The sequence below is a fragment of the Leucoraja erinacea genome, chromosome 5, assembly GCF_028641065.1.
Source record: "Leucoraja erinacea ecotype New England chromosome 5, Leri_hhj_1, whole genome shotgun sequence".
NCBI lineage: Eukaryota > Metazoa > Chordata > Chondrichthyes > Rajiformes > Rajidae > Leucoraja > Leucoraja erinaceus.
The window spans coordinates 42,855,069-42,879,338 of record NC_073381.1 but is presented as its reverse complement, the minus strand read 5'-3'; the positions used below and the strand labels follow the sequence as shown (position 1 = coordinate 42,879,338).

Genomic DNA, 24,270 nt, shown 5'->3' with positions numbered 1-24,270 from the left:
ATTTGATCTTCCGTTCTGAATATAGCAATGAATAATGTAGAATTTTAAACAAATTCTCGTTGCAAAAAGTCACAACATCACAGAACATTATCGCTGTGAGAAACTCATAATAATTCTTACATTGTGGACCAATACGTTAATTATGATCTTCCTCAACAATAATAGAAGCCAAAACACTCTTCATCCATTTGTTCAGTGAGCCGTAAAATGAGCATTATGGAAGCTAGTCTCAGGAAAGGTTGTTAATATTTGATCGGAAAAGGTAAGATAATACTTATTTTTAAATACATGATTGCTTTTATCAATGCCTTTTTGTTCAAGACAGAAATATTCCCAAACAACTTTGCAAAATAATAGCAAGCATAAATTGAAGAATGTTTTCAACATCTATATAGTTTATGTCTAGAATCCAACATATGGTTCTAGTCACCACGCCACAGAGGGAGTACATTATGATCAGGGCTGTCAATTAATCACTATTAACTTTCCAATCACATGCTCAATTACTGTGAGGCAGCATGTGGACAGGCACATCATTAGCTTTGACAGACTCTTCCCTCCTGCAGTGCCTGACCCGCTCAGCTGAGGCTCATGCAGATCTAGCCACCAGTTGGCAGCTGGAAAGCAAAAGAGGTGAGATGATTCCAACAACACTAGCAACAAGTGCAGTGATCTGCTGCAGGGATTGACTTAGTCCAGCTGCACAATGCTAATATTTGGTCCCACCTTATAAATCTTTAAATATATTAAAAGTAAAATAGTATTTACTGTCTGGGCTGTTACAGACCATTATGGCAAGGTCTTCTTTACCTCTCGCACTGCAAAGCTCACAAAAATATTGCATTATTTAACGGTGGGATCAAAATAATGATTAGTTGTAGTGTTTATTTTAGTCTCATGATTCATTGCAGTTTGTTTCAAGCATTTGATAACTCTAGCTAAAATAGATTATCCTTGGAAGGATTGCAGTGTAAATTTGTTGTTATGTTACTGGAATCCCAAGGGATTGAATATAAAGTGAGATTACCTAAACTAAATTTATATTTCATGAAATAAGGAAATTAAAGTGTGATTTGGTGTTTGCATGAGTTTGGAAAGAACAATGAGAACAGAGATTGATCACTTCCAACATTGTGTATGTGCAGGATAAGCTGACATTCAAAGCCAAAGCAGAGGGTTTTATTCCAATTAGGAAACAATTATTCATGCAGTGTTTGGAAATATAGAATTCTTTAACACAAATAAAACAACAGATAAACAATTAATTGAGGATTGTAGGCTTTTGTTGGACCAGTTAGTAACTGAATGTGGACACAGGTAAGGTAAATAGCGGCATTTTACAATTTGACCATCATCTCAATGTATGGTGACTTAGGCATGAGAACCTGGACGATCTCTTGTCCAAGTTGTAGTTTCTCAGTCCAACTATAGAACAATTCCGCAACATTTTTTGTTAAGACTCTGGTGTAGGTCTTCAACTGAATCATGGGCAAGAGTCCATACATGATACCTGATACAATTTAGTATAATGTAACTCGTCTTGTCAAAAAGTTTTCCTTTCCTTGTTATTAGGCTATTTGTTGCATGTGTATTTGTTTTTATTGATGTTCAACATATTTCTCAGGTCCCCACTCCCAAAATTTGAGGACAATTCCACCCTAAAAGAAAAGAGACAGAAAACATTCAACTCACTATCTTACTATGAATTTTGTTTTTGTCCAAAAATGCTGCTGAAAGACATTTGGGATACTCCTCTGAGGATGTGGTGGGAACCTTTTGAGCTGCTTCAGAAATATTCTAGTGCAGCATGTAAGGACGCTACAGTCATTTAGATCTATGTTGGAGTGAGAAAGAATCTCAAGGGATCCCTCTTGAACATTATTCAACTGTCACTGCTTTAGATGCCTATATATGGACGGTGGCTGAAGCCAAATTTGATGGAGAACTGTAACCATTTAGTATTTGATACCTTCAAACAAAATTTATGCAATGTTAAACTCTTCTTATGACAAATGGTGTTTATTCTATTTAGACCAAGGCGAGAATCTGACAGATCAATTTCCCATTATCAAGTCACATTTCTTTTTTTTTTCAACTTCCTTCTACGTATTTCCTCATCATTCACTGGGGAAGGATTTAACAATGGGAGGTGAAGGGTGTATGGGTGACCAGTGGAAGACCAGGTCCTTTCTTAAGGTCTTATTGACGTGCATTATTCAATATAAGTGCCTGATGCAATTGTCAGCTCTGGACAAGCACAACATTTCAAGAGAGAGTTAGATTTAGCTCTTAGGGCTAAAGGAATCAAGGGATATGGGAAAAAAAGCAGGAACAGGGTACTGATTTTAGATGATCAGCCATGATCATATTGAATGGCTGTGCTGGCTCGAAAGCGGAATGGCCTACTCCTGCACCTATTTTTCTATGTTTCTATGAGCCCTTGAGGTGACGTAATATACTTACCTCCTCTGGGGCAATGTCATTATTTTATTATTGGGCATCCATAGTGAATACCCGACCAAGCATCAATTAAACTATCTTAGTGGCAGTAAAACTATCTTAGTAGCTGAGTGTACTCCATCTAAACACAATTTTTATTAATTAGTGAGGCTCCTGGTTCACTTAGGTATCCAGCACAATGTTTTGAAGATGGTAGAGGAATGTGAATGAGACAATGTCTGTCATTGTCTTAACACAACATCTAGTTAATTCTGAAATTGTGCGCCGACCACCTCACCATAGTCGTCGCCAACATCTTCAATGTCTCATTTCAACAATCTACTGTCCCCATCTGCTTCAAAGAAACCTCTATCATTCCAGTTCTCAACAAAGACTACGTACCAACTCTTGTCCATGCAGTACTAACCCTACATTGTACACACTTGCATAGACTGTCACCTCTTTTTGTACTCTTTGGAAATGCTTGATAGAAATTTTATGTGATCATTGTGGACAAATAACGTTCTCTGCAGTGCATTAGTAAAACTTCTGCAGACCAATTATCAATACATTCGTTTCGGCCTTTGGCTGATATTCTTAGAAGTACTTTACTCCATTTCCTAAGGCCAGTGGTATAATTTGCCTTCCTTTTTAACCTTTAAAGTATTGCAACACAAGTTCCGCTGTGATTTGCTTCCTTAACCTAGTTGATTGCTTACATAGTTTCACATCCTTTTGGATCTGCTGTCTGAGTAGCTCATACAGATGGAGCAGGATCTTACTCAAATAATTGACTGACCCCAGAAGGCAGCAACCATCAGGCTCAGCCTTCTGGATCAATCTTTAGGTTATCCTTGGTGATCCAAGGAGCCAATGAGGAAAACTACCTTCATTTTCAAGATCCATTTTTGCTCGATCATCAACAGTTATTAAAGTGTACAACAGCCAGGCATAAATTAATTTCTTGACATTAATTTTCCCATAAACATAAGATGACCTGCACCACAGGATTTGCATGAGAAAAACATATTCTGTTCTTTGTCCCTTTGATTATTCCTTTCGTTCTCTCCTGGCTTCTCCACCTTTTCATTGAAACCTATGTGCTGAAATTATATAAAAGCATAAATATATATACTCAACATGAGGTATTTCTCATGCTTATACTATATGTTGATTGATTTTTCTTTTTTACTTTATTTGCTGACTTTTTTTCATGTTATCAAAGACGGACGTTAAAAGCTAAAATTACCCGAAGCCTATGTCCCATGGATAAAGAAAACAAATTGTGCAACTAAGTTGTAAGAAAATTGCAACTGCATGTATCATAAGAGTATCTGTTAAAGCTGTGGTTCAGTTCCATTTTTGTTCTACTTTTTGTTTTGTTTAGTAAAACATTATGAAAAATTGCTAAAGAATATTCACTCAGAATGGGTACATTAGGTTGTTTTACTAATAATTCTCGGTTGATATTGCACAATCGGCATGAGCTGAAATGAAAAGCTTTGCATAGCTATATAATCATGTTGGATTCTTTTAATTTAAAAATTGCTAAATGAAGAGTGATTATCACAACAAGAGGAGCTGATCTTCTTTGTGCTCAGTTTCTGCAATTTGTATGGAGCCAATTCGAATTGGGGTATTGGGGGTAGGTTGTTGACATTGACAGAAAATTGGTTGGCAGACCAGAAGCAAAGATTAGGAGTGAACGGGTCCTTTTCAGAATGGCAGGCAGTGGCGAGTGGAGTACCGCAAGGCTCGGTGTTGGGGCCGCAACTGTTTACCATATATATTAATGATTTGGAAGAAGGAATTAGGAGCAACACTAGCAAGTTTGCGGATGACACAAAGCTGGGTGGCAGTGTGAACTGTGAAGAGGATGTTAGGAGGTTGCAGGGTGACCTGGACAGGTTGAGTGAGTGGGCAGATGCGTGGCAGTTGCAGTATAATATAGATAAATGTGAGGTTATCCACTTTGGCGGCAAAAACAAGGGGGCACATTATTATCTCAATGGGGTTAGGTTAGGTAAGGGGGAGGTGCAGCGAGACCTGGGCATCCTTGTATACTGGTCACTGAAAGTTGGCTTACAGGTACAGCAGGCAATGAAGAAAGCTAATGGAATGTTGGCCTTCATAACAAGAGGATTTCAGTATAGGAGTAATAAGTTGTTATACAATTGTATAGGGCTCTGGTGAGACCACGTCTGGAGTATTGTGTACAGTTTTGGTCTCCTAATTTGAGGAAAGACATCCTTGTGATTGAGGCAGTGCAGCGTAGGTTCACGGGATTGATCCCTGGGATGGCGGGACTGTCATAGGAGGAAAGATTGAAAAGACTAGGCTTGTATTCACTGGAGTTTAGAAGGATGAGGGGGTATCTTATAGAAACATATAAAATTATAAAAGGACTGGACATGCTAGATGCAGAAAAAATGTTCCCAATGTTGGGCGAGTCCAGAACCAAGGGCCACAGTCTTAGAATAAAGGGGAAGTCATTTAAGACTGAGGTGAGAAAAAAGTTTTCACCCAGAGAGTTGTGAATTTATGGAATTCCCTGCCACAGAGGGCAGTGGAGGCCAAGTCACTGGATGGATTTAAGTTAGATAGAGCTCTAGGGGCTAGTGGAGCCAAGGGATATGGGGAGAAGGCAGGCACGGGTTATTGATTGGGGACAATCAGCCATGATCACAATGAATGGCGGTGCTGGCTTGAAGGGCCGAATGGCCTCCTCCTGCACCTATTTTCTATGTTTCTAATCCAATGTTATGAATCTCTGCTGGATATGTATGTTATCCATATTTGATTAACAATTAAAGCATCGGAAACTAACAATCAATCGTATCATTCATATTTGTTTCCCAGACGTATGTTTGAATTTGAATATCGAGATTTTGGTGATTTTTTTGATATAATTCTTATAATTATTTATTCAGTATTTTAAATTTGTTGCCAGGCAGCAGAGATTTGGCTTTTGCCTGAAGCAGATGTTTAATCATGGCTCTTAAAGTGAATTAAAAATTATAATCAATATAAATATTTTTTTCAATTTAATATTTCAGTTCCCAAAAAACAGGTGCTGGGTGTGCTTTGTAAAAATTGATGAGTGAGTCAAAACTGTGCTTGGCATAGTGTGCAGGGAGCATTATTGTAATATAATTTCTCAATGAAAAATGGGTTAAGTTGTAGCTGTACTGTTTCATTCTTTTCAGGTTAACCTATATATATATATATCTATTTATAGGGCTGCTAGTTCTGAGGGATCTGGGGATACAAGTGGAACGCTACATTGCATCCGAAGTCTGTGATGATTCCATCACAGTGGGTATGGTCCGACACCAGGGGAAGATCATGTATGTGGGAGATGTTCGAAATGTTACTCGCAGACATGTACGTGAATACTTTTGAATATTGATTCCATGCATCTGTATCTGGAAGTAAATTTTCTTGTACATCGATATTTGCTAAACAAAAAAAAAGATTTGGTTTTGCAAGTATTTTCAAATATGATTTAAATATCTGATGCAGGTTGCAGCTTCAATATTTGAATGCTTTTTGTTTAAAGCAAAATTTGATGCTGATGGAAAGAATAAGGCAGGTGAAGCCAAATGGTTGTCCAAGACCAATGATATTTGGTTTTAAAGCGTTTTGTAGAAGAGGCAAAAGAGTTTAAAAAAATAAATCTTTGGAATTTTCACAAAATTATTTAAAATAAAATTGAACCCCAATACAGAACTGATTATCTTCGGATCAATGGAAGACGGATGTAAGCTGACCTCGTTTCAAAAAATGTCTACTTAATTATGGCTTAATAACGGCAAAAAAACGTATACTTAAATTCTGGAAAAATGCACCCACACAGACGCTCAAAATGTGGATTTCAAACATGTCAGAAATGTTACACCTTGAAGATATTAGATTCGTCCTATCAGGCAAATCAGACCAATTCGTAAAGATTTGGTCTCCATTTACTGACTTATTACAAGCATGTGGTGCAACACAACCTTAAAAATTAAGTGTTTCAGAACCGGGTGGGAGGTGGATAAAGATATGAAGGAGGCATATCTCTTTCAATTTCTGTCTTTTTTTTTTCTTCTCTCTTTTCTCTCTCCTATTCTTTTTCTTTTTCTTCTTGCTTAGTGCACATCACCTTTTCATTTTCTTTCTCGAGCTATATAATATTCTCTCTCTTTATATTTCTTGCTTTTCATATCTTTTTATCTCTACTATTAAATTTTAAATAAGAAATTGTACATGGAATATGTTATTCGTGTAGTATATTATTGTACATCACTTCTAATAAAAATATATATATTAATGAAATAAATAAATACATTTTGGAGTTCAGTGCTGTGGTAGACATATGTAAACTCTGAAGTTCATTTACAAATTTAAAGGAAACATGGTATCCACAAATTCAAATCAAGTAAAAAATTAATAACGCTGCTTGCGCTTTGTGGTTTGATAAAAGATTTAACTGAAAATTCAACAAATGATTTTGAAATAGGATTAACGTCGTTATTTGGATGCTCCAAATCCAAATCAAAAATAATTCAATTGTCTGAATTGGATATTTTTGGATTTCAGATTTGGTTTGAAGCTCAAACATTAGGAAGATGCTCAAGAGAGAAAAGGATTTGGGATGAATGATTATTCAAAACCCTTTCTTCAATTAACTGCACTCCATGGCGTGGTGATTAGATGCCTTAATTCTCCAGTAATTGGTTTAAGACACTTTAAAGTAAATTTAAATAATTCTGATTATCTATGGCAGGTGACGGATAGCTCAGTGCAAACCAGTAAATTCAAGTTTACAATAACTTGGATGAGAGTTTGGCATCATCCTCAGCATACGCCTTAATTACACAAAGCATAGTTCACAGTAGGATAAATAACATTTATTTTTTAATTTATTTTTAAATATTGTGTTGATCCAATCTTATCCTCCAGATTGAGAGCTGCCCAGTCATAGGACTGGGTTATAGGTCTTCATATAGGTCTTCACACAAAGCCTCACAACCCCCAGTGATAATAGCCCTGAAAAATGTGAGCCCATTGATGTTTTATTCATTTCAGAGGGCTAGGTGGGATGTAGTATCTCTGACGACTGTGTATAAATTGGTGTATGCGCACAGCTTTACCTCCTGACCCAAGGTTCCCGCCCAACCTTACTTAGCCATCAATTTCCATAAAGTTGCTTCCAGTAATGAACTCCTGGCGGCAGAGTCATAACCAAGCTCCTCTCAACAGGTGCACACTGGAAAGGATGAGTACCTTCTAATCCAATTTACAGATTAAAATATCCGTTCCTGCTTTTGTAACTTTTTTATCCTTTCAATATTTGGAGTGGTTTGCTGTGATTAGTATTTAGCCAAGTAATCCCCAGCGCTCCTGATCTGCTACCTTGAATTACTTGCAAGCACTTCCTCCTGACTCGGTAAACGTTTCCCCTCCCCTCCAGTGGACCTTGGCAGTGGAAAGCAGCTTCAGATATCTTTAACTACATTTTAAACTTATCTCTCACAGCAATCTCACTCCCCCTCCATCGGTGTAACCAGGGCCCCATTACTCCTCTAAGCTAAACACCAAAGCTCAACAGTACCTCGATCAGCGAATACAGATCTCCACCCTCCCTGATGCTCCAGCACTGCTATCAAAGTCCTAGTTCCCATGACTAACCTTCTCTGCCCACTCCCCCTTCATTTCCACTTCCAGAAACAATAAATAGGACTCCTGATTTAGCTGAGATTGAGATCCACACTCTCTCCAGTGCAGATGGGCTGAATAATGGTGTTAGAGCATGTCTGGTGTGCAAAGCTGTTGCAATTACATATGAGCAATGCTTCTGCCCATTGGAATTTCACAGCAGTGGATCATCAAACCTTGCGTGTAACAACTATTGTCCATGACGTTCCAAGTGATGAAGAATTTCCAGTTGACCATGTCTAAGCACCTTATGTTGTATTGATATATTCATATCATAAGAATTGATTTGTACTGGTGTCTGGGGTTATGGGGAGAAATCAGGAGAATGGGGTTAGGAGGAAGAGTAGACTTGATGGGCCGAATGGCCTAATTCTGCTCCTATTACTTATGACCTGAAGAGCACAGATTCTATTTGTGTTATCTTTCCCGAAAATCTCTATACATACAAAAATAAAACCGTGATCAGAAAATAATTTATTTTTACAGTTTGCAAAGCTATAGCCAGTTAATTAGCGTTATTTAATAATTATGGCAATAAATATGGCTGGAAATCGTATTGTTCTTTTTTCTCGTTCAGCTATTGGAGTGGGGTCCATTTGACCTGGTGATCGGTGGAAGTCCCTGCAATGATCTATCCATTGTGAATCCTGCCAGAAAGGGACTGTATGGTGAGTTATCTTGATTATTGGCAGTTGTTCACCTCATTCACCTCACTTCAATTAGCCCAACTATTTGAATTATTTATTATTTCATGACTTACGTCTCCTCCTTAGCTAGGCAAATGGCTTGATTATTAACTCATTGAATCAACTAAGTTATGCTTCAAAATATTACTTGGGGTAAAGGATTTCATGTTCCAGTCTGATGTGGATTTTAATTGTTTAAGGAGAAAGAGCAATAGTTTATCCAAAGATACCAATTGCAAACTGATCTGAATGTATCCGAGATGTCATGTTGTCAATGCAAATCATGTTGATTTTGCTCATCAAGGACGAAAGTTTATGCTGATTTTTTTCCAAACTCTATTCAAAAATTAGAATTTGCTATTCACCTTATTAAATTTAGTTGTTATCGAGGAGTTCATCAGTTTTCTTGTTGGGACATATTCCAAAATATGTGTATTTTTTCGTATCGGAATTTCTTGCATAAGTTGTAGCATAATTCATACGATTCACCAAAATGGCAGTCAACTGTATGCACAGAGCTTGCACATAGTGGAGGTATGTGTCATGAATCATGTCATAAAGCACAGAAACAGGCCATCCAGCCCTGGTCGTCCATGATGACCAAGATACCCCATCTAAACTATTACATCCATAAATGCTGCTGTTTCTGCTGAGTTTCTCCAGCAGATCGCTTGTTGCTCTAGATGCTGCAGTCTCTTAGATGTCCATGCAAGTGACAGCTCTTTATACCATCTGATACTCAATTCCGTTCTGAGGCCACCTTCTCCTCTGCCCATGTTATCAATGTTTCAACGCATTTTTTAAGTTATTGTTCATATTACAGGAAATGGATATCTTTGAACTTGATGATTGCATATATCAAGGTCTTCCACAACAGCTGTTTGATATTATCTTACTCAAAAGCTGCATGCCAATTCTTGACCTGAAGGGAAAAGGGCATAAGAGTAGTGATATAGGAAAGGCTGCAAGATAGCCATATGGTAAACACCATTTTCATAGTACACCAGCAGAGATTACAGGACTTGTGAAACTTTATCTCACCTGTCGCGGTCCCTGTGTTGCAACTAACTTTGAGTTCCGACATTGGTTAGCATTGTAACTCTCAGAACAGCCGATTGTTGAAACTACACATTTGCACCACTGGTTTTGTGTTGTGAGTGGTACTTTACATCATTTTTTCCATTACTAGGTTGAATTTTAATTGACAGAGATTGTCAGGGAGTAATGAAGGTGTAACGTCCAGAGCAATGTGTGAGGCTGGTGGGTCTGTCCTTGGACGATTAAATATGATAATGTATACGTTGATCTTAACCACACTTGCCCAGTTGTTCAAAAAAGCAGTGTGTTCAGAAGCCTGGAGATTGGCTTCTCACATTCACCCACATTGCTGCATTGTCCTTCTGCCGCTTTGAATGTTGACACAGAGGACTGCCTGGACCTCTCTTCCCTTCACCACATTTTCGCACATAAAATCCAAAGATGTATCAGAATATCAGAGTGGCCATTCTTGCATGTGCAAAGGCCCATTGGATTGCATTGGTTGAAGCCACTGAACAAATCTCCTTTGCAAGGACCCAGCTTATTATGAGCACTGCTATCTATCATAAACTGCACCAATAAATTGGCCGTTTGAATGTATGCTATGGCAATCAAGATCATGTTATTCACTGAATTGAATTGAATTGAATTGAATTGAATTCCTTTATTGTCATTCAGACCTTACGGTCTGAACGAAATTTCGTGCCTGCAGTCATACATACAATCATACAATAATAAACAACACTAAGCACAAATTAACATCCACCACAGTGTATCCTCCAAGCACCTCCTCACTGTGGTGGAGGCAAAAATCTTAAGGCTGCAGTCTCTTCCCCTCCTCTTCTCCCTCTGCGCTGAGGCAATTCCCCACCGGGCGATGGCACATTCACCAAAATCCTGTTGACAGATTTTGTATGCAGCTTGCACAAGGTCTAGAGGACAAGCATTAATTATGCATCATGTTGACAGCATCCATTTTCCAGCACTTTTCAACTTAGCCCCAGAAGCAATCTTGACAGCATTTTGATCTAAGATATTTCAAATGGTAATTGCAGTGTGAAGTGTTTTCTCACATTAATCTTTCAATAAGCTAAGTGACAAACCAAATGTTATTGATTAATAAAACTTCAGGTAATACATCGCAGCAAAAAATCAATACTCTTTCTAAATATCTTGTATCTACTGTCATTTCTCCAGTGGCTGTGCAGGAGATTCTTTAAAGTGTTCTACATAGCAACTGGAGCAATGAAGATGATTGATAGGAAAAATAAACGATTGCAGACATTTAAATAATAATTGAGCTATGTTTTGTTCTTTGTTCTAACTTTATTCACATTGCTAAAATCTTCCATGATGGTGTGTACTTGGTTGAAGGTTGAAGGTTATGGCATTAATATTTATGGGAATAAACCAGGGTAGAGTGGGTTGGGGAGAGTCGGAGGATGACAGAGGCGACTGGAAATTGTGAAACATCTAGTTTCTGTGGGTTTTTTCTCTTTTTTTCTAACCACAATTATCTATATTGATTGTTTAAGAAGGAACTGCAGATGCTGGAGAATCGAAGGTACACAAAAAAGCTGGAGAAACTCAGCGGGTGCAGCAGCATCTATGGAGCGAAGGAAATAGGCAACGTTTCGGTATGAAGAAGGGTTTCGGCCCGAAACGTTGCCTATTTCCTTCGCTCCATAGATGCTGCTGCACCCGCTGAGTTTCTCCAGCTTTTTTGTGTACTATCTATATTGATTGACTGGCTTGGAGCTGAAAATCCTAGGAATACCGAGGGCATAGTGGGCAAGTCTGTCTCTGCCAATCAAGAAGCATTATGGGTTTCATGAATGAGAGATGGTGTTATTTAAAACCTGGAATGAGGTTGGTGTGGGGGTGCTGGGAGTGGGTAGGGAGAGGTTAGGACATTGAATGAGTTGGTCAGAGCAGGAATTAGGACCAAAATGAGAGCTCCAATAAAGATCACCAGATTAGCAGGGAAGATAATAGAAGAAGATGTATGGGGAACAAATGTTTATGGAAGTCTGGAGATGAAGAATAAGATTATGGTGGAAGTCTGGCAGGAGTCTGGGTTTGATTGGTGCAAATAGCAGGTAATTAAGAGAGAGCAGAGGAAAGAATATGGTTAGGGGCTGGCAGATCAAGTATACAGGATTCACGGGACTGACTTTTAGCTCCATTTCTCCCATTTCTTTTTGCCTCTCTCTGTCTGTTGGATATCCTGAGACCAAGGAAACCAGGATTTTGAATTTAAATAGCTGCTGAAATCTGAGTAACCTATTATAAAGGAGGCTCATTTCCAGAGAGGGATAAATAATATCCCAAAATTGAAGGAGGCACATTTGGGATGAATTAGGGCTAAATATTGCAAATTTCACATTTAATCTCCACCAGAAATATGATTTTGAACCTCGTCATGAAGGCATAGGTTTTCCCCTCATATATCTGTAGCATTCCTGCTTATTGTAAAATGCATTCACACGATATGTCTTCAAATTCAATACTGAAATCCCATGTTGATAATTAAATCTCTTGGCCGTGACAGAATTTAAGGCTGAGATACTATTTTCTGTGGCATTGTGGTAGATCCCACATCTGTTGAGACATGACAAGTACATGGAATGTGTTTCTGATGATTTAAGGTGCACAATATTTTTAATTTACTTTTCAGAAGGCACAGGCCGCCTGTTTTTTGAGTTCTACCGCCTTCTTCATGAAACAAGACCCAAAGAAGGAGACAACAGGCCATTTTTCTGGCTGTTTGAAAATGTGGTGGCAATGGGAGTCAGTGACAAGAGAGACATCTCGCGCTTTCTAGAGGTATGTTTTGTGGAGGCAGAACAAAAAAGATATTCTCAAAAATGCAGATCAATTTATGAAATAAGATTGCTGTTCATTCAATACAAAGACAATTTAATGTGTCTATGTTACAACTTACCTTTTTATTTTAATTCAACCTAAATTATAATGAAAATCATTTCGTATAAAGCAAAATGTAAAAAGCTAAAATTGGATATCTAGTAGCCAAGTCTATTATGTATTTCCCAATTGCTTTCCAATACGTTGAATTAGCAGACAAATTATTACACTACTCACCTTTTTAATTGTCATATTGTGGCTGCTTCTTAAAAGACCAGAAAGAGACAAAGCAATCATGAAAAGTGTTTAAATATAAGGTATCCTGTCATGCTGTCAGAAATATCAAGTCAGCGTTCATGTGGAAATACTTTCAGTCATTGGAGGTGAAGGTGAGTGTCATGAATGTGAGATCAAAATTAATGATGTAAGTAATAGATGCTGCACAGATGAAGATATCAATCCTTCACATGTCAAATTAAATCAGTCGCCTGGTCTACTTTCTCAATACCCATGACTGTGTAGCCAGACACAACTCAAAAGCCATCTTTAAAATCACACAAAAACCTTAATTGTTGGATGGATAAAAGGTAAGAATGAGTCAGAGTAACGGATAGAGATTGACAATATGATTGAATGGTACATGAACACAATCCTGTTATCAATTTTTAGCAAGGTTTAGGAGCTGATTATTGACCAGGAAGACAGAACTGAGGATCCATGAACCTGCCTTAATCGAGGGGGAGGAGAAAGTCAGTTTCAAGTTCCTGGGAGTGCCTATCTCTGAAGATCTGTCCTGGATCCAGCCCATGTTGCCATTGCAAAGAAAGTTTGTCAACGACACTACTTCCTTAGAAGATTGAGGAGATTTAGTACATCCCCGAAAACTCTATTGAGCTTCTACAGGTGTACGGTAGAGAACACACTGGTTGGTTGCACCAAGAACCTGGTTTGGTAACTTGAATGCTCAGGAACTAAGGAAGCTGCAGAAAATGTAGACATTGCCCAATCCATTGGTTTTGACCTTCTCAACATGAAAGGGATTTACAGGAGACACTACCTCAAAAAGGCAACTAATATCATCAAAGGTCCTACCTCAGCAACTATGATCTTCTATGGACTTTGTTTTGGTTGCACAACAGACTGCACTACTGATCTTTAATGTAATGTATTATTGAATATTGATATCTATTTGTACATTATTGCATCAATGAGCCTGTAAGGCTGCAGCAAGTAAGACATTCATTGGTCTGTTTTTGGTGCATATGACAATTGCACTCTTAACTCTTGACTCTTGAATATAAAAGTGACCAAACTAGATAAAGGGCTGTTTTAGTTAAACCATAAACCAAGAAAATGTAGATGGACACAAATGCTGGAGTAACTCAGCAGATCAGGCAGTATCTCTGGAGAACATGGATGGGTGACAATGTGGCTCAGGAGAAGGGTTCTGACCCAAAACGTCACCTATCCATGTTCTCTGGGGTTGTTGCCTATCCCACAGATTTACTCCTGCATTTTGTGTCTACCTTTGGTACAGACCAGCATCTGCAGTTTCTTGTTGTTAGAATAAGAAAATGTAGACTTTGGGAATTATTTTAACGCCTCAGAGTTATCATACTAAGAAAGTTGTATTGCATTCAGGTAACAAGTTATCCAAAGCAAACCATACAGCATGGTAGGACATTAACCCTATCCAATCTCTCACCATTAAACAAATTACCCTAGGGCACCTCATATTTTTCCACATTATATTCCATGTACTGTTGTTTCATCCAGTCATTTAGCTTGTCAATCATTCCTTGAAACCTCTTTACATCCTCCTGTGTATGAATCTAGTTTGGTATGGTCAACAAATTTGAAAATATGATATATCTCCTCAGTCCAACTGTTGATCTAAACCATGTAAAGCTGGGGCCAAAACATCAACTCCAGTGGGGACTCATTGCCCAATAACCAATTATCAATACGCAAAATGATTTGCTGGAGGAACTCAGTGAATCAGGCAACATCCATTGAAGGGGACGTCTAATGCAAGGGTCTTGTCTCAACTTTACATTTCCTTCCACATATACTGCTTGATCCGTTTGGTTTCTCCAGCAGAGGAATGTTTAGAATTGAAGATTCCAGCACCCAAAGTGTTGTGTAACCAATTCTCAATACATATCTGTATATTATCCCCTATTTCATGGTTCTTATCCTAGTTAATCAGCCTCCTGTGACAAATGTTTTTGAAAACCTCTCAGAAATCCAAATACGCTCCCAAACCTCTATTCTGCTAGTCACACCCTCCAGCAGATGTCAAATATAATTTTCGTATGGTCAACTTGGCTGTGTTCAGTTCCATTATTCTTTCAGAGGAGTTCTGTCATTCCTATTAATAGTTACTCATAAGCAGCTATTCACTCACTTGTCATTTACCTCTGCCAGCACCGTTTGTTAGTTGTAAATTCAGTACAAACCCAGCACAACTACAATGGATTAAAATACATGGGAAAAGCCAATTTATGTTCTCAATGCACCAAAACATTATTCTAGAAATTCAAATTGATAAGATTTGTTTTATGATCTTAAAGTAAGGGTTGGGGAAGGAGGTAACAGGGTGAAAGAAGATTTCTCTCAAAACATATTGTTCAATTTCATGAAATTAATGCACTTATCATTTCCTCTTTTTATGGTAGTGTAATCCTGTGATGATTGATGCCAAGGAAGTCTCTGCTGCCCATCGAGCCCGTTACTTCTGGGGTAACCTTCCTGGTATGAACAGGTTGGTGAAAGAACGGTGAGGGAGCCAAACTGAGAATTAGCCAGTGGACAGCATTACACAGTGAGACTCAGTAGGGTATTCTATCCATGGTCAAAGAACCTCTTGTGATGGAGCGAAGATATCCATTTGATTTCCTCCTGTCTTCGATGCAGACCTCCTTTTAGCGAGAAACATCCTGTCCTGTGCTGTATGTTCTCTACATCCAGATTGGTGGACAGGTTGCATGTTGACACATATTGGGCAATTTTCCTATTTCTGCCAAGGTAGTCTATCTCTGTGGTATTTTCCAGCTGATCCTGAACTGGTAAAATTCATTGGCAAGGAATACTGAAGCTTGAAATTGTTAACATGTTTTTAGACAATAGCTACACACTAGTTAAGCTATAAATTGTCAGTGTTTTATTTTTAATCATTGCAGTTGATTAGGTCCTTTTACACTTTTGTCTTTAAATGCTTCACACCATATTTTATGTTGGGGTTATATTTGTGATTAGAGTAGCAATGTTACAAAATTTTGAGATTTTAAAAATCATGTCTGTAATTTATCCCATCAGATAAAGCATAAAAAGAAGTTTAATTTGACACCTAATTCACGTTCATATCTTCAGTATTTAAAAGGTTATGGCCATATTCATACTCAGAAATTAGCATCTTGTTCCCTATTGCTTTTCCATTGACTAAACACAAAAGCTGTGATCGAGGGCAGTCAAAAACCCATAACTTTCTTAAAAATTAAGAGAACTGAAAGAAATTTTCAGTTATTATAGATTGAAGCATTCTGAAACAAAGATGAAACAATCTTACTTAGATGACTTGAAATTAAAGCATATAATTAGTTAGTTACCTAATTGTAGCTAATTACAAAATTCAATTACTAGATCTAAACATCTATCAATTTCTTAAGAATAGATTAACATTTTTAAATAGCCTAAGTGTCCAAATAACATTCACACAAGAATTCACAATATAACATAATTTTTAAATCTCATTGTCATTGATTTATAGGCCAAATGGAAGGAATTTAATGTTTAATACCTGTAAATTAATGGCCATTTAAATCATCTTGCGAGTGGGTTTTTCTGGAACACGATCATTTGGAACGTTGCGGTTGCAGTGAATTTAATCCTGTATCGGCAGCAAAAATACTGCCGGTTCATATGGGGGAAAAAATCACCACTTTGCAACTTAAAATGTGAATTAAAGGCATCTTAAGGAGCACTTTTATATATAAAATAAACGGCTTTCGTTTACCTGTCCTGTACCTGAAATGCGTCCCCGTTGTCGGCATTGATGGTTTTAGAAGCTGATTTTAAAATTACTTCAGCGCTGAACTTGTCGCGCAATTTTAAAAAATAAATACACGGAACGCCCGTTGGAACGATTCTTCAGCAAAAGCTTGCACTCCAACCAAATATAATCCAGGACAAGGTAGGAAAAAAAACGAGTTTTAACCACGCCCCCCCCCCCTCAAAGGCGCCAAAATCGCACACACGGCCAGTGGCAGAATTGCAGCACCGCTGAAGGTAAGTATTGTAACATACCTAATTAGAGTATTGAAGGGTTGAAGTAATTCTTAAAATTAGCATATTTTATAAATAAAAATTTAAGTAATCAAAATACTGGAAATAGTAAGCAGCTCATCAGCGTTTATGTGGGAATATCAAAAGTTATAATGAATAAAGAAACATATTTAAATGTTCCATACTTAATCCTAACCTTACGATATACATGCTCCTGGTTTGTAGGGTGAACAATTTAACATAAAGGGAAAAATAATATCTAATCAGGTTGACTGTGCATATTTATGATGGCAAATGCAGGAAGGCCATCCTTTAATTAAAAAATACTCGTGGAAACTGAAAAATACATAAAGAGGATGGGTGTATGCTAAACCAATTCTCACATTCCGTTCTATGTGGCTTCCTGATCCACAATCACAACTTCACATCTCTACAATTGATGAAAACTACAAAAATATACTGTCACAGACAATCAACAAAATTGAGTCTGGCTCCCAGTAAATTCTTGCATGTTCCTTGTTGCTGAATTTTTTTCTTTCCTTTTCTTTTTCTCTCCCTTTCAGTGTGTTTCTGTATCTTTCTTTCAAGTTTTCATTGACTCAATGAACTAAGGTAGACTCAACTAGGGAAGCATTCTATAGTAACCTGTGAATTTTACTGTGAATGTTGTTGCATTTCATGTACATATAAAAAGCATGTGCATAAACTGCTGTGGTTTGATCTCAATCCTGGAAAATTCCTAATGATCACATCAAAAAATTAATATCACTTCAGTTATTGGAAAGCCTGTTGTCATGCTTCAAGGTTGGAAACAAATGGCCATAATTGTGTTCTTATTCCTTCTCAGTGGAGACAAATATAACTCAGTTTTGAGTTACTCAATTTTTCTTCTGCTTTTATTTTACCCTCAGGCTCCCCGAGGTATTGTCCAATGGACTCTTAAAACCCTTCTCTTCAGCATTTGAAAGGAGCTATTGACCCTTTTAAAATAATGCTCTGTAGTAAATGTTAATTATATATGGTGATCTACTAGGCACTATTTTATATATTTTGTTGATATAATCTACGTTCAACTTTAAAATAATGAAAAGTATGTTTAGGGACTAAATTGGAAAGTGCTGTTGGTTCAGGAGGTGAGATTAACCCATGTTTGGAACAGAATGAATGCATTATTTAGGCCAAATGAATGCATTATTTAGGCCACAACCCCATTATCACAGTTCCAGCAACCATCCAGTTCTCCCTATTTCAAGTATGGCAATTGTGGCTGTCAGTCACTCCACAGCATGCCAAAAGGTTGCAGATTCGAGTCCTACTCCAAAGATTGTGTAGCAAAATCTTGGTAACAACCTGGATTCATACTGATGGTATGAGGATTGATTGCTTTAGGAATTATTTTCATATACCACATATGCCCAAACACAAATTACACTTATGTTCTTAAATATACGTTAAAACCTATCAGTTCTGATCAACATCAGAATGTTTATAATGTTTCCAGGATTATTTCCACTGCCCCTATAATCAAAGGAACAACATTAGCTACTCTCTCGTCCGCTGGGACCTTGCCTGTGATTCAAGAAGGTAAAAAGGCAAGGACCTTCGCCAAGGTCCCTGCAATCTTATTTGCCTCTTTCAATAACTTGGGACAGATCCAATCAGGCACTGGGTATTTATCCACCTAATTACTCTTCAACAGCCTCAACACTACCTCCTTCTTGATCTCAAAATGCTGTTGCATATTAGTATTCCTCATATTAATCTCACTATCCTCCATGTTCTTCTCCTGAGTGAATACAGGTGCAGAGTACTCATTTTGTTCCTTGCCAACAACCTATGACCAAGCATAATGCCCTCATTTATACTTGAGCAATCCTACTTTCTCCCTGGTTACCCTCTTGTTTATGATGTACATATAAAGATCCTCAGGATTTTCTATAATCTGACTCGCCAATTACATTTCATGGCCCCATTTGGCCTTTCCAACAATTGCTCGCTTGTTCTTCCCAGCTTGCTTTATATTTCTCTAAGGCCCTGTCCAACTTCCTCTTTCTCAACCCCACATATAATTGCTTTTACTTTTTGACCCAATTTGCAACCTCTTTGGTCATCTGAGGTTCCTTTACCTTGCCATTCTTCTCCCTCGTCCTTACTAGAACATTGGTCCTGAACTCTGATCAACTGGCCTTTAAATGACTCCTGCATGTCAGATATGGACTTGCTCAATAACAACTTTACTCTCCTGAGCTTCTGCTTAATAGTGCTGTAATCTGCCTTACTCCAATTTAGTACCTTCCCCCATGGTCCACACTCATCCTTTCTCATAACTATTGTAAAACTCATGGAAGAAGGGTCTCGACCCGAAACGTCACCTATTCCTTTTTACCAGAAATGCTGCCTGACCTACTGAGTTTCTCCAGCTTTTTGTATCTATCTTCAGTAAACATATGGAATTGTGATCACTGTTCCCAAAATGCTCTTCCATTGAAATGCTCTTCCACAAAATGCTCTTCCAGTCAGCTGGCGTCAACATCATAGAACAACATAGCACAACACAGCACAACACTGCCTGCACTGAAATAGATTGACTTCAGCACATTAATTTCACCACATTCCTTAACCTCTCCATGTCTGTCCTTCCTTTGAGACTTTCTGGTCACAAACTCTGTTCTCCTATTAGCTATTTCATTTGCTGACCTTCTGTTCTGGTTCCCAACTTCCTGCACTTAATCCAATTTCTGTACTTCAGACATAGGCAAACAAACTAAGACCCCATGATGACCAGTTCAATATATTATTTCAAGAACTTGAGATCCATCCACTCTCTGAAGCACAGAATTTAATTAGAAAGGAGAACCAAAAGGAAATAGCTTGAGAAAAGGGGCTTCAGAACTTTTCTTAAATTGGAGAATTTCTTATTTTTTCGCTTTCCTGTTCATTTTATATTTGCAGTTTTTTAATGAAACATCTGCATTATGCATTTGTCATGTCACTATCTTGAAGGCATTTACTGGGAGAAATAGTTTGGCCAATGATAAGAAGTACTTATCATTATCATTATGGCCTGTGAGCATCTAGTCCCCCATATGCTACATGTGTATTTGTACCACAAGACAATATAAATATTCTTAAGATATCATACATCTACAATGCCCCATTTACCAGCTTTTCTCTGTGATTTTTTTACATAAAAGTTTTCAGAATTGAATGAAATGTAAGTCAAGGAAATATTCATCTTCCAGACTCACTCAAATTTTTAATTGTCAATTAATTTATCTTGTTCTGACCTTTGCAAAAATGGTGTTGAGGGAAATATGATGAAGTAAAGTTTTAAGAGCCTTAGATAAAAAATGCAATTAAAAATATAATAATTAGGTCCTACAGGCCAAGAATAGCACTTTTAGAAGGTGACTATCATTTACAAATACTAATAGCGTCACGAAAACCAGGTTTTGGTTCAACTAGCAGTTATCAAATAGTGACTGTGAAATAATATACTTTAATTATGACATATTTACATCAAAGTAAATACTTTGCAACTGCTTATTACAGAATAAATGAAAGATTCAGCTTGGATATGTTGATGCATTTACCCATTTGAAAAAAAATTAACATCTCTATCCTTAAAATATTTAAGAACTTACACTTTCATATTAAACATTGCTGAACATATTAACTTCTTACTAAGTCACCAAAGAGCCATTCTTATTGTGTGGAAAAAAGGCAATAAGTCTCAATATATTTTTGTTAGAGACATATCACATTAAAGTCTTAGCTCAATCCTCAGTCCACTTGGAAATATTCTTTTGGAGATGCGAACACAATATTAAGTTGATATTGAATCTCAGACATTTTGGTCACATAATCACTACCTGCATCAATAGAGTCAGTTACTTTATTTGATTTTAAGACAGTTCATATCTTTTTTTGTTATAAGGTACTAACTTGCATTAAAAGTAGTCAAGTGGCTGAAGGCTTTTACAAATCCATACTCATAACTTAATTGTAGTTTGGGATTGACTGCTACCATTTGCACATATGAGGGAGACAGTTTAGTGTTCCATTTGGTTCCAACTCTTTCATAAAAATTAGTTTTGATGATACGAATGTAATTTCATATAGTTATGTAATTTCTATATACTAAGGCAACCATTTTTTTTCCAAGTCTCCACTTTTCTTGACATATTTATATTATGTACTTCATTTTTCATTCATAATCACCATACAGATGTATTGTTTCATGTTATGGAAAAATACTGACATTAATACTCAGAGTTTGGTATCAACTTATCTGGGAAACAAACAAAGAGTACAAAGAGGATAAGAAAAGGTTTGATGAATACAGTAGGAAGTTTTGTTCGTACCCCACTTACAAAACTCTTCATGTTTTAACTGTAAAATGGGTGTTGGAATTTATGTTCCGCATCTCTTTGTTCCAATCTGATGGCAGAAAACTGATGGACTCTTCTTCTTTTTAGACCACTGGTTGCCATGTATAACGATAAACTTGATCTTCAGACCTGTCTTGAGCATGGCAGGACAGCAAAGGTTAGTGCAAGCTATCTGTACAATGGTTTTTTATTGTTGGAATGAATGGCAGGGAGTGACCTTGCAATCACTTTCAACTATCATTTTTAGGATGATTAAAATTTGAAATCACGTCATATTAATTTCTCTCCTACCCTTTTGTAGACGCTGCTCTCCACAGTCTCTTTCTGACAGGTCGATTGAGAAAGTCTCCAGTTCCTCTTGCTTTATTTATATCAGATTACAAGGAGAGAAGAATAGTGAATCGATTTTCCCCATCTCTGCAGAAACACTGTTTATTGATTCACTGGCTGCTATATCACACATCCAAGCCTCACTCTCTGCCCATGGGGAAATCCCAGGCAAGGATTTCTTTTGAAAGATAAATTGCCTGATCTTTAGACTGGAGCGATGTAAGATTGAACCTGTGTACTACCAAATTCATTTCCACATATTTTGAGGTACTGCACTCTGCTAAACAGAACCAAACCCAGGCACCTAACTGACAGCTCTGACTGGGTGCTCAGTATTATACTCAACACAATTTTATTTCCACAGACATTTGGTGGATCGGTTAGGATGTAAAATGAACACAGTGTCTGCTCAGGTTAGTCACCATTGCTCATCCTGCCATTTAGTCACAGAGTTCCATAATCCCAAGGGGAACAGATAACAGCAGAAAAAGATTAATATATCTTTTTTTTAAACTAAATCGGTGTTACTATTATTTTTTAACTGAAAAGCAAATTTAATCCCATAACGATCCCAAATAATTAATTTTCAAACATACTGGTTTGCAGTGTTGTCTTGCATCGTCAACCATTATCATAATTAGTAAACTAAAGGATATGTGAGGATGTGTGTTGAAGAGAACATAAGGGTTAATGCTGCATATCACTAGTTTACCCTGCCACCCTTTGAATCATCCTGTTCAGTTTCTAAATCAGCCTGTAATTAGTAATATTTTAAAGGTGAATTCATCTTTATTCTTCTCCATTTATATTTCAATCTTCCGATTAGTAGCTGATGCTCTCAGTTGAACTATCCTTCATGGACATGCATCATGGACTTCCTCTAGACATCATATTCTGTTTTCATCCAAAACAATAGATAAAACTAGAACAGCTACATAACTAGAACATTTTCCCTTGTTTTTGAGGGTGACAAAGAGCATCTGCGAGATCATATCAAACATACCAAAACCTCTCTTTAAAGTTAATATAAACAAATAAATATGGTCCAATTGGCTGTACAAATGATAAAATGCATCTATGATCTGACAGCTGCAAAATGCTTCTGAAATAGTTTGACAACAAGATTTACATGGAATTGGAAATTCATATTTAATCTGTGGATTCATCTTTGTATTTTGCTCAATATTAAATGTAGTAGGAGATGCTGTATATACAGCTTACTCATGTCACAGATTTAAATTATAATTTTAAATTTATTTTGTCATTTTTATTGCCCACCCTAATTAACCTTGAGGAGGTACTGTTGCACCATCTTCTTGAACCACTGCATAAATTCAGAATTCAATGAAGATAGAAACACTACTTATGCTGCTATCTTAAATGTACAGCGGCACACAATTTGCTAATTGAATTAAACTGAAACAAATCCTTGAAGCCACTTGATCACTTGGTCAGGATCAAGTGCCACAGATTAAGCAAACTGAAATAGTTCACATCTAACTCACCCAGAGATCTCATGTTACAAACCAGAAATGCAATTGAAGTCACAGTTACTTGCAAGGTCTCTAATTTATTAAATAATGCAGAACAGAAAGCAGGTTCAGCTTTAAAAATTGCATTACATATGAACAGTCTGTGGATGATGAAATGCATAATAACCACACTAAGTTCTGAGTTTTTGATATGGTTAGGTCAATATGAAATGACAAAAGACCAATGTCATGAGCAAAGAGTCATAAGCAAGAAAGAGCAATGTGTGCGCCCAGGAGCCATTAAATATGCCACCTCAAACACATGTGATTGGTATGCATTTCCAAAAGTGGAAAGGAGAGAAGCTATGAAAATTTGTAGATTACTTCTTAATTTCTACAGTAGGGCCTTGTAATTTGTGTCTTTGTATGTTGTTTGTGGGATATGTTATTTTGTTTTACGAATCACCATTTCTAGTACCTGGGTGTTTTCAGATAAAGAAAAACACATCATTATAAAATTTAACTCATTTACAGAGAGCAAAATAAAAATTGGCAGATACACTAGATTTAAATAGAACCTGATATATCATAAAGAAACCGATAAAGGAAATATAAATTACTTTGTTATTGACAAAATGTTTGTCCATTTTTCTCCAGGTTTTTTTCAGGGGTAGAGACTGATTAGGAACTCTTCTCATTCAATACGATTTAAAGACTTTTCTTCAAAGTAGTGTATATAAAATTAGACATCACATCAAACGAATAATTCTGTGATGAATTCCTCTGCAAAGACTACCACACTGCACCCAATGGAGGAACAGGATATCTTTGACAACAGATGCCACATCTCCATGTTTAATGCAATGTGTGTGGATCAATAAAGATACTGCTTATTGGGGCATAATAATGATCGTGAACAGTGACAACTTCATCAATGCAGCCCCAAATTTAGGCCGGTATTTTGGTTTGATTGGTGGCACACATTTCTGTAATTAAATCAATGGATATTGATACTCGTGTATCAAGACATCACCTTCCTTATCTGATATCCTAATCAATCTTTCT

General features: G+C 37.1%; 1 protein-coding gene across 11 annotated transcripts in view; it reads left to right on the top strand.

The window, feature by feature from the left end:
• dnmt3ab (DNA (cytosine-5-)-methyltransferase 3 alpha b) overlaps positions 1 to 24,270 on the top strand; it is a 384,047-nt gene that overhangs the window by 337,504 nt on the left and 22,273 nt on the right. For 7 of the 11 annotated variants that reach the window (XR_008723461.1, XM_055635445.1, XM_055635448.1 and 4 more), the window contains 5 exons: positions 5,678 to 5,823; positions 8,717 to 8,807; positions 12,541 to 12,689; positions 15,407 to 15,507; positions 21,491 to 21,560. Coding sequence is in view for 9 of the 11 variants with exons in the window: in XM_055635445.1 (XP_055491420.1) it covers positions 5,678 to 5,823; positions 8,717 to 8,807; positions 12,541 to 12,689; positions 15,407 to 15,507; positions 21,491 to 21,560 (557 nt within the window). In the remaining 2 variants the exon portion in view is untranslated. The remainder of the gene's footprint in view (positions 1 to 5,677; positions 5,824 to 8,716; positions 8,808 to 12,540; positions 12,690 to 15,406; positions 15,508 to 21,490; positions 21,561 to 24,270) is intronic. The other 4 variants (XR_008723462.1, XM_055635449.1, XM_055635444.1 and 1 more) reach the window with 1 other exon arrangement.